Source organism: Lycium barbarum, chromosome 7 (assembly GCF_019175385.1).
Source record: "Lycium barbarum isolate Lr01 chromosome 7, ASM1917538v2, whole genome shotgun sequence".
Lineage (NCBI taxonomy): Eukaryota > Viridiplantae > Streptophyta > Magnoliopsida > Solanales > Solanaceae > Lycium > Lycium barbarum.
In genome coordinates this window covers 121,977,055-121,987,826 of record NC_083343.1, presented here as the reverse complement: position 1 = coordinate 121,987,826, position 10,772 = coordinate 121,977,055, and the positions used below count along the sequence as shown (strand labels likewise).

At 36.0% G+C, this 10,772-nt stretch overlaps 1 protein-coding gene and 1 long non-coding RNA gene across 2 annotated transcripts; one reads left to right on the top strand and one right to left on the bottom strand.

Annotated features, from left to right (window-relative positions):
- Positions 1-35: 35 nt before the first annotated feature.
- Positions 36-944, top strand: LOC132601863 (uncharacterized). The gene is made up of 3 exons (XM_060314920.1): positions 36-400; positions 499-636; positions 723-944. The coding sequence occupies exons 1-3, from the start codon at positions 185-187 to the stop codon at positions 942-944; spliced, it is 576 nt and encodes a 191-aa protein (XP_060170903.1). The 5' UTR covers positions 36-184.
- A 3,257-nt stretch (positions 945-4,201) lies between these two features.
- LOC132602532 (uncharacterized) lies at positions 4,202-6,459 on the bottom strand. The gene is made up of 2 exons (XR_009567815.1): positions 6,154-6,459; positions 4,202-5,724 (listed from the first exon to the last, which is right to left on the bottom strand). It is a non-coding gene; the product is annotated as an uncharacterized LOC132602532 (long non-coding RNA).
- Between the last annotated feature and the right edge of the window lie 4,313 nt (positions 6,460-10,772).

Here is a 10,772-nt window from a genome sequence, read left to right as displayed (position 1 = left end):
TTCTTTTCTTCTGTGTGCTTGATTTTGGGAAAAGCTTATGGATTAAAATTGACTGGAAATGATAAATAGTAGTACTCATATTTCTTCTTTTATCATCACTTCGCCAAGTTCTTTTCAATCATCCTTTTGTAAGTTCACCAATTCTTGTTGGTTCTAGGATTTGGCCGATAGTTCCGAGGAAGAAATGGCTGGTAGCGAATCGAGACAATTTTCACCTGAGAAGAAGCCAAATTCTGCAGAAGAACTACTTGCCTGGCAGAGGGAACTGCCCTGCCGGTTCTTGGCTAATGAGGTTCAATGGGACGACAATGTTTTCATCCCCGAAGACGCTTCAGAGAAGCTCCCCGCTATATTTCACAGAATTTACGGGAGGTACTTCAATCAGATTTGTGAAACCGAGGTTTGTCTTCTTTCACTACTCCTTCCTTTTCTTTTGTTCTACTGATCTGTGCAATACAACTTGAATGTGAATTTATGTCTGATTGGCTTATTTAACAGGGTTTCGACATTGACATCTATCCCGGTGATTCTATGGCTGCTATGTATATACCGTACCTGGATTTTGACAAAGAAATTGGCTTGCTGATGGATCTGGCTGAACACGCTATTCAGGACTACAACAATAGAGAAATCGACGTATGCCTCTATTCATCTAATCATCTTTTCTCTGTTTGAACAATCACCCCTGAATGTCCTTATAGTATTTTTTCCCTGCCTTGCAGGATTACAAGTATGAGGTCGAGTCTGTTGAAAAAGTGAACTTTATTTTGGCTGAATGTCGTGAATTCTTTATGACAGTTAAAGTTAAAAATCTCACTTTGCGTACACCCGTAGAAACTTTTCAAATCCATGCATATAAGGGACCAGATTTTGAGAATGTTGTCCGTACGTGCCGGAAAAAGTTGTTTGAGGTATACAGATTCCCTCCCCTTTTTGGTGAATGAATCTCAGTGCTATTTATTTGTTTCTTTGGCTTTGGTTACTCTTTTGGGACGGAGGCATAGTTTTTGTTGTTTGCTTTGGTTACTCAAATCTATGTGGATATGGGTATTATGAGATGATGACCCTAGAAAAATACTAAATAGGTGATGGATTTTGGGATGGACTTTGAAAAACATTTCGTTTACCTGCACTTTTGTTTTAATCAAACCAATTCACAATTTTATTACCACTGCACTAAAAAAGGACATACATGTTGTAGGAGAGCCAGACTAACTTTCTTGTACATGGTGAGAACTTGGTGAACTAAGTTGATGAAATTTTAGAAGTAATCTTAATCATCACCAACTCAAAGAATACAAGCAAAACAGAGTGTTAATAAAGCTGGCAGGCCAAGGTGGCTCATATACAAGCACATTTGGATTTTTCTTCTCGACTCAAAATGGGGGAAGTTGGCATCTCTCCACATTAACCTCTAATTTGTCTCGATAGATTATCTAAAATAGTGTATGTGTACACATCATCTCTGGTGTGACTCCCCCTGTGACAAAGTTTGGTAATTATAGTGTGATTAATTAGTTATCAAATTCTTTATCTCATTTAGAATACTTTCAAGCCTATATGCCTGCACACTCGCTATCTCATTCACCTTGTTTTTGGACTTATTTCCCTTCCTTCAGCCGTAGATGCATCATTGGAGTTTGTCATCCTTCTCCCTTTACTGCCTCTCCATCAGTCACGCCATCATTAGTATTCTGATTTGGCCACGTCCCTTTGCATAGGTTACCTGAACATCATCTTGAGACACATATTTTGTAGGAGTTGAGATTTCGGTATGACACTGTAATATGAAATATGTGTTACCGGGCCTTATTGTCTTTAGGAAGAAGAAAAATATGTTGACTTGCATATATTGACCTATATTTGATAGCTAATTTGCCTTGGTTTGCATCTATACTTTATAGCTAATTTACTTTTTTTGTTTTGACTAATGTGCAGTTAAGTTGAATTGAGAAGAAGCTTCGCCGGAGGCAAGGAAAGAGGCAGCTGAACTGATGCTTTCTAAATCTAGTACTAGTTGGGAACACTATAATATGTAACTAAAGCGGTTAATGTTTATTGACGTCTTTATTAACTGTAGAAGTATTTGCATAAATATTATTAATGGTCGAGCTCTCTTGGAATGTCGGTATCAGTAGCGGTCTAACTCTTGTGTATCACGTAAACTCTTTCTATGTATGTACGATTTGGTGTGTTAAAGTGAGATTTGTTTCACTTAAATTGTTTTAATACTTAATAGTCAATGTTACAAAGCCAACTTTAGTTGGTTAGCATTTTACATGTAAATATATTGTTGTGTTGCCTGGAGTTTGCAGTAGGTGATTTTGTTACTTGTTAGTCAACCTTTTATAAGCAGAGAATCAACTTATTTCTGTGTAGGCGTGCAACCATCACTCCATATTTAACAAACATCGAACTTGTCTTATTAATTCTGAAATTAGTTATATTGTGATTTTATCCCACCAAACATGAAATAAACTCATCTCAAATATATTTTCGTGATTATTTATCCTTATACTTCGTTCCAAATGAGTCTTAGAGTTTTGATTGGCGTGGTGGGGTATATTATCAAAAAGAGTGCACATGTACACATCATCTCTGGTGTGCCATTTTATCTGCAACCTGTTTGGCCTTACTGTAATAACTAACCGTTTCTTAAAATTTTCAACTCAATAATTAATAATAAGGGTAAAATAGTTATGAAATGATAAATTATCTCTTGGTTTTTCAAAGTGGACATCTGTTTTTAGTATAGAGAAAAGTAAAAATGGACGGAGGGAGTTTTTTTTTTTTTCTTATTCCGTGAAAATAACACATGTTATTATTGAGCATTACTCGCATGTGCATATGATAACGTTAATCATACAACCAGTGTGATAATAAGTACCAAACTATCAGTCTTTGTTTAGCAGGAACATAGTACTGTTTGAAAGCAAGACTAATATCAGGAAGAAAAAAATTGTTTTAAATTAACAAATACATAAGATAACAAATACAACTTGCATATAAAAGCTGAAATACTCATCAGTCATCACCACTCGACGACCTGGCGGTTAAACAAATGCCCTGGTAAAAGGGAATGCCTTGGTAGAAAGGTTGAGGCTAGGGGTGTTCATAGTTCGGTTTGGATCGGTTATTGATTAAAATCATAACCAAATCAATTTAATCAGTTTTTAAATGTCTAAAACCATAACCAAACCAAATAAAATAATAACCACCGGTTTGGTTATTGTCGGTTTGGTTGGATTTTTCGGTTTATGACTAGCAGCCATGAGACTTATCAGTAAAACATTAAAAAGTTGAAAAAGACATGTCTTTTTTTTTTTGTTCAAACGATAACTTTTATTTATCGTTTAAGGTGGAACATACATGTAACACCTCGTAGCTTCGGGCGAAAGGTTGACTCATAAGATGATATTATACTGGAACCAATATGAGGGTTATAGGAAGTGTTTTGAAAACCAATTAAGTCATAAGAAATGTCTTTGGGCAAAGAAAAGTTGGAAGTCACTCTACGGGGCATGTTTGCAAGTGAGTTTATAGAAGATCTTACTTCCAACGACCATAACCCCTATATTAATTTGGAATTTTGGAAAACTTCCTTGATGAAAGTTGTAGACCTTTGAAATAGCTTTCCAACGGTATATTATGGGTCTTGAACAGAGCGGTGTACAAGACGTTATGCCTATTTTACCGAACGTTGTTCAGAACCGACACCCGTCGCCTGTACAGGCGCGTGCGGGCGCGTGCGATGGCCCCGCGCCGTATGCCGATCGCACAAAAACCCCTACTCTGAATATTGATCTGAGTATGGTCATGCGCTGCTTGGGCGTCGCGCGACCATCGCATGACAGGGTCAGTTTCGGGTCAAAAGTCGGGTTTACGCGTTTTAAACTATATTTAGGACTTGGGGTTTATTTCCCCAGCCTCCCCATTCACGAAAATTCTCTCTAAACTCATAGAGAACAAGTCCCAAACCTCAAGATCTTCCAAGGTAAGTTTTTATCATGATTCTAGATTGAATTCAAATCCTTAATCCCTTTCTAACTTGAGTAAACTTGTCACGACCCAACCCCGTAGGCCGCGACTAGTGTCCGTGCTGGACACCCAAACGTACCCAACAACCCCAAACCAGTATTTTAGCAGAAAATATCAAAATGAGAGTTAGTTAGCAATATTAAATAGCGCAGGTGAACAGATATAGCACGTGGAAGCCGATAAGGCCATCATAGATCATAATAACCCAAAACATATACAGAACCCACACAAGTATGTCTACAGACCTCTACAGAGCATACCAGAATCATAAGACAGGACAGGGCCCCGTCGTACCCCTGAATAGCGTACATATATACAATAGCAGCAGACTGTACCAAAAGATGGGCTCTGGATAAAAGAGCGCTCCAAATGACAGAATAGATGTCCTAAGCAGGCGGGTCAGCAAACCTGTCGTCAGTACTTGCGCGGCATGAAAACGCAGCCCCCGAAGAAAGGGGGTCAGTACGAAATATGTACTGAGTATGTAAAGCACGGAACGTAGTAAACAAAGTCATAATCGAAGCAGAAGATACAGAAAATGAACTGAATATCCAGATTAGCAAAATGCTGATCATATAGCATAAATAGTATTCGCTGAAAACATATGTCATACCTGGTCCCATTACGGAACAAGATCATAACCGAAACAGAACTTACAGAGAAGTGAGTGTAACATCCGAAGTATCAAATGCATATTTTCAAAACATGAGAAGTGTGTACAGAAACATATACCATATCATATCCGACCCCTGCCAAGGGACTCGGCAAACAGAACGTGGCCACCCCCCCCCCCCCCCCCCCGACGCTGGTGCCACAACACATAAGGAGCAGAATATGGGATAACCCCGTAACATAACATATCATATCAGATGGCCATATCAGATCATATCATATCAGAATGTGTGTACATGGCACAGCATACTCCACAACCCATGTACATATATACCTGCCCCCTCACATCGAGGCACGGCGAACAATGCAATGGAATACGCTTGACAACATATCCTGGCCCGGGCTCAGTGAAAGCAGCATTGAGGCATCCACGAGTGGAGTAGTGAGAAACTAAGTGCAATATAAAACATAATACATTCACAGAGACTCAATAGGACATATCGAATGACAAATCGTAATGATGAAATCGGACATAATCATAGTAAGTGCGTTTCGGAGGTCATAACAAGTTACGTAGAAATCATCTTTCTGGGATCGTTTCCATGTTCCAAAATAGTTTATAAGATTCAAGGGAATATTTAAAACAATTATTATTTAGTAGTTCGAAGAATGGTTAAAACATTCCTTTAATATTACTCGAAGATAAAACAATAATACAATAGGGGACAAATCGGGCATAGTGGGCCCACCTCGGGTCAACTGAAGCGATGGGCTCAAAGTACGTATATTAAGCCTATAGAGTCACCCATGGAGGTCCTAGGGAAATTCCCTAACTTTCTAGACAATTTATGAAAGGTTACGCAATTCTTTCAACAAAACATGCATATAGGATTCAATTCTATTGAATGACAAAGGGACATTTTCAAACTCGAATTTCTATGAACAGAATACTCCCCGAGGCTCAAATCCAACCCTAGTACACCTAGGACATGCCATGAGAAGGAAAGGGACAGTTTTACATACCTTATTCGCTCCTTACGCCTCTCCAAACTCAATTCCCGTTTCCTCCAAAATCTACAATTGGTCATAATTACCAAATGTCATTTACAAGCCTTTAGGAATTCAATCTTAACTCATACTTGTCTACAGAAATTTGAGCAACATCTCCCCTACACATACAACATCCCCGAGAATTTAACTCGGCCAAAATGTCAATAACAACAACCACAACAATACCAACAACATCAACAATCACTACAAAACATATTTTAACATGAATAATCTTCTTTCCAACATAAGATACCATTTTTAGATATATAGCAATCTGTTTCATCATCTAGTAGTCAAACAATTTACTCCAACCCATAACTCAGCAGTTCAAATCATTTCTCCTTTTAAGAACCCAAATCATTAATACCCATTGCAATAGCTGGTATAAAACTCAAATCAAATATTTCAAATACTTATCCATAATCATATTTGAGAGTAGGGTAGAGAATTTACTTCTTGGGGTTCCAACACTAAGATTAAACTTTGAAACTAACTCTTGAAGATTTCTTGTGCTTGTTGCCATTCCTTGAGGTTGTTTCCACGGACAGCCGTCCTATTTTTCACGTCACCACGAGCTTGGAAATAATATGAGTAGCTGCTGCATTATTTCAGGGAAAATGGCCAAAACAGAGGGTCGTTCTTCTTCTAAGAAGGACAAAATGAGGCTTGGATACATCTTGGTGTTCACTGAAATGGTTTGTTTTCCTCTATGTATAGCCCATGTTTATCTCTATGTATATATGTGCCTTTGGGCAACCACTTAATTGCTGGCACCACTTGAAGAATGCAGAGCTAAATTACTTCCAAGTGTACAAAGTTTGGCCTTTTTAAATGATTAAAACATTAATCTTGTCCATTTTCCTTTATGCCACCGTTTACATACTTTGAGCCAATGACCACTTTCACCAATATTCCTCATTCTTGGATTTATTAATCAATACTTGTGTAATGTTAAATCATACACGACTGCTACAAAATTTGTAAATAAAAAAAAATTCTAAAATGTGATTGACATCTCCCCACTTGACCGGTTATACACATAATTGATTTCTTGATCTCAGTTCACTTTAATCACAATTATTTTTAATACACTTCATATGATCATTGTCATGATTATGTGACATAGCACTAGTCCATAGTCCCTTCTGGTACACATAAAATATTATTCTCAGTCACCGTGGTCACACTTGTTAAGTCCTAAATTATTTCGGGACCTCAAACTCTTTGTACACCGAGCTCTCGATTTTTGTCCTTGAATATCATCGAATTCTCCGGGCTCGAGTAATTTTGCTCATTTTGGACGATTAAATTTTTCTAGTCCAACAATACGGGATATTATAGCTTGGACCGTATTTCGTCAAATAAATTTCGAACCTCAACAAAACTTATTTTCTTAGATTTGTTTAACTTCATAACACATCTGTGTCATTACTCTAACCACTTATAAGCCCGGGGAATAACCTCATTTTCATTACTAATTTTATTTAACTCGCACACTTTTCATTGCATGAAAACACGAGATGTAACAACCCGTAATAAAATTTAATAACGGTGTTGTATATATGTTCATTGAATAACGTTGCTGCAAAGGTCACGAAAAATTCCTAAGCTAGATGAAGCTCTATAGGTTGCTATTCACGTTTTTTATCAAGAGAAATCATTTAGAAAAAAATGAAACATCACATGTCATAAGTACTTAATGGACCGTGGGGTCCATTCTTTTATCCAAGAATTGTGAATTGGACACCTCCTAAGAGTAAGAAAATAGATCACTTAATGTATAAAGGTGACTCATGTCCTTACTTTTCTATAGAGTATCCACGTGTAAAGCTTGTCTCCATTAATTATCTAGTAACATTACTTTTCTCTTGTTTCTTGTTCTCCTGCACCCTAAAAAAAATTTAACTAATTACACACATAATTAATTTTTGGTCTCAATTTACTTAAATAATGAATCACTTTTAACACACTTCGTATACTCATTATCATGATCTCGTAATATAATACTAGTCCATATCCTCTTTTGTCATACACAATACTTTCTAGTCACCGTCGTCATACTTCAAAGTCTTAAATCATTTTGGGACTCCGCATTTTTATACAGCGAGCTCTTTATTTGTATACTTGAATATGACAAAAATTATCCGAAGCTCGGGTCTACTTAAATATATCGAGCAGTTCGAACCATAGCCCGAAACCTCGAGGTATTACATTGATGAAACTTGCCCTCCTTCGCTTAACCTCTAACCTTCATGACACTTACTTACTTATAATCTCAAAAGTAATCTTGTCTTGAACTTATATCAATTAACTTACAACAAATCCAACGTACAAAAGTACGGGATGTAACAAAACTCTTCTAATCCGTAGAGTTAGGATTGGAACATTATTGTTGGATGTGGAAACCCTAGAACCCGAATTCAAGAGGACTGGACTTCAAAAAGATAATGTTTCTACTCTCTAAACATTTATAGTTGTGAATTGATGAGTTCTTGGGGGAATAGTAAATGAGTTTGATAAAGAGGATTATATGAACTATGCTAGAATTTTGGATTGTTGACTTGGGATTGTTGTATTCATGTGGGTGATGAAGAATGATGTTAATTACACCTAATTGAGATTGTAGAATCACCTAGAAGTAATAGAATGGGAATTGGGTGAAGAAACACCATTAATGGAGATTGTGGAGCTTTATGCCCACTAAGTGTTTGATAAAATGCTTAGATGACCAAAGCATGAATATTATTGCTGATATAGAATCCATTTGACTTGTATTGATATAGATCAAAGTTGAAAGGGTTGACTGTCACACCCCATTTTAACCCGGGAGATTAAAATTAGAAGTACGACATATTGGAGATTCCTACTTTTTTTTTTTTTTTTGTTAAGGAGTCGCCACCTAATTATTTATGGTGAATTAGGACACCTAAAGTTTATTAAAGTTATGTTTAAACTTAACTCTGTTTAAGGTCTGCAAAACTTAAGATTCTGGGTAAGGGTTCAATTAGTCTAAAGGGAAGGTATTAGGCACCCTTTAAGACCCATTAACAATGGTTAACCGACCGGACTTATGATTAATTAGGCTAAGGGTAAATATAGTGTTATAAATGTTTGGAAAATAACTTATAAATATAGCTAAAGTTTTTAAAGTAAAAGGTAATAATGTTATTAGAAATAAGATATGTAAAAATAATAAGTTGTATAAAAGAAAAGTTTAGTTTAAACTAAAAGGAAATAGGACATGTGATGTTATGTGTATTTGAAGGAAAAGTGAGTTATGCCGACTCACAAAAAAAAAAGAGTTATTGTGAGATTGACGTTAAATAAATTTTAAAGGTTTCATATAAAGACTAATAGTTTAATGTATATTGCGCTTAAGGTTGTTTCAAACAAATATGTATTTCAAGTGCTGGAAAGGAATTAAAGTGAAAAAACTATCTGTTAAAGCTAATTGACTTTTATTTCTTAGAATAAATTGATGTTAGTGTAAAGTTTGTTACGTTTTAAACTTCTCAAATAGTAAGAGTGAATCTTGATTCTTTTAGCTTGAAAGTATGTAGGCATACCATTTTGAAAAATCAATTTACTCCAAGTAAATATTATAGATACTATAAATAATTTTAAAAAAAAAGATAGAATTGAGTGTAATTTGTGGAATTAAATACCCATTACTAAACTAAAACCCTTAATTTCACTAAGGTTCATCTAAATTAACAAAACAAAATGTTGGCCACACAATACACATTAAATGCGCACGGAATAAAATAGAGGAATAGATGTAATGGGCTCAGCCCATTTAGGAAGATTGATATCCGCTACTGTTGGGCTTCGACCCAGATTTTATTTTCTCTTGTTTGGCTGCGGATTGGGCTGACATAGGAGGAGTTACGTTGGGCTTTTTAGCCCACCGCCAAACACGTAAGGAGACGAGTCACCTCGGACTCATATGCGATGGTCATGCATAAGAAAAAGAAAAGGATTAATATATAATCGATGAATAAGATTAAACGCGTAAAATATACACTCCATACAAATCAGTAGATTATATATATATTGTGGATATTTTGGTATATCTTATGTATATACATTCATACATACCTGACTATGCCTAACCATTTAGATGGAAAGAGCTTAGAGGCGAAGTATGCTATAGAAATTAAAAGAAGTAAATTCTAACAGTGTTCTTTTGACATAGTATGACAGCAACCATGTTAGCGAAAAGAAAAAAAATAACTGCACACTCAAGAAACTGCTCAAAGCAGGTACATATGACCATCAATTTATTCCAGTGTATACAAGATATACATGATGTAATTAGTGAAACTCATTAGTTTATTTTAGTGATTCAACTAACAAAATAGAGAGAACTGTCATCATTCTTCTACACACAAATATGCAAATGGTAGCGACAGGATTAGTATAGGAGATTAAGGATTATCACTAAAACAAGTTATGCTTTTTAAATTAAGTCATCAAAGTTAATCATCAAACCGACCTATATAGGACCATGTGAGACCATTAAGCTACTAATTTTTTAGCACGACTTCTAATAAAAAAAATATTGAACAAACAAGCAAGTGTCTAGACCAAATGGTATAAAAATTATGCAAATCATCACTAACACTAAGCGGAAACTGGACCTGAAACCACTGAACTAAACTAGCATTCAAATTGACAAAAATCAGCAGACAGAAAGCAACCTTAAGGGTGATGAAAATGGGCTTTTGTGGGTGCAGTGAACGGAGGTCGTCGGGGTCTCGAATCTATGCTCGAACTCGAACGAACCCGAACCTGATTAAAGTAACTAAAGTTTCAAAACGAAAAAATGAAAATAGAGTAATTGTTGGTCGCAACTAAAGTTCACCGGAAAAGGAAAAATCAAGTGTGGAAGATAGTTGTGTCCCTCAAAACTGAATCAACTTTCTCAAAAAAATCTGAAAAAAATCCCTCGAAATTTTTATATGCTTGACTTCGAAAAATAAAAGAGCAAACAGAAATAAGGTTTGGAATTTTCAAAACTCCTCTCAAGGAGACCGTCCCCTCTTTTCTTTTTTTCAAAAACACTGAATCCC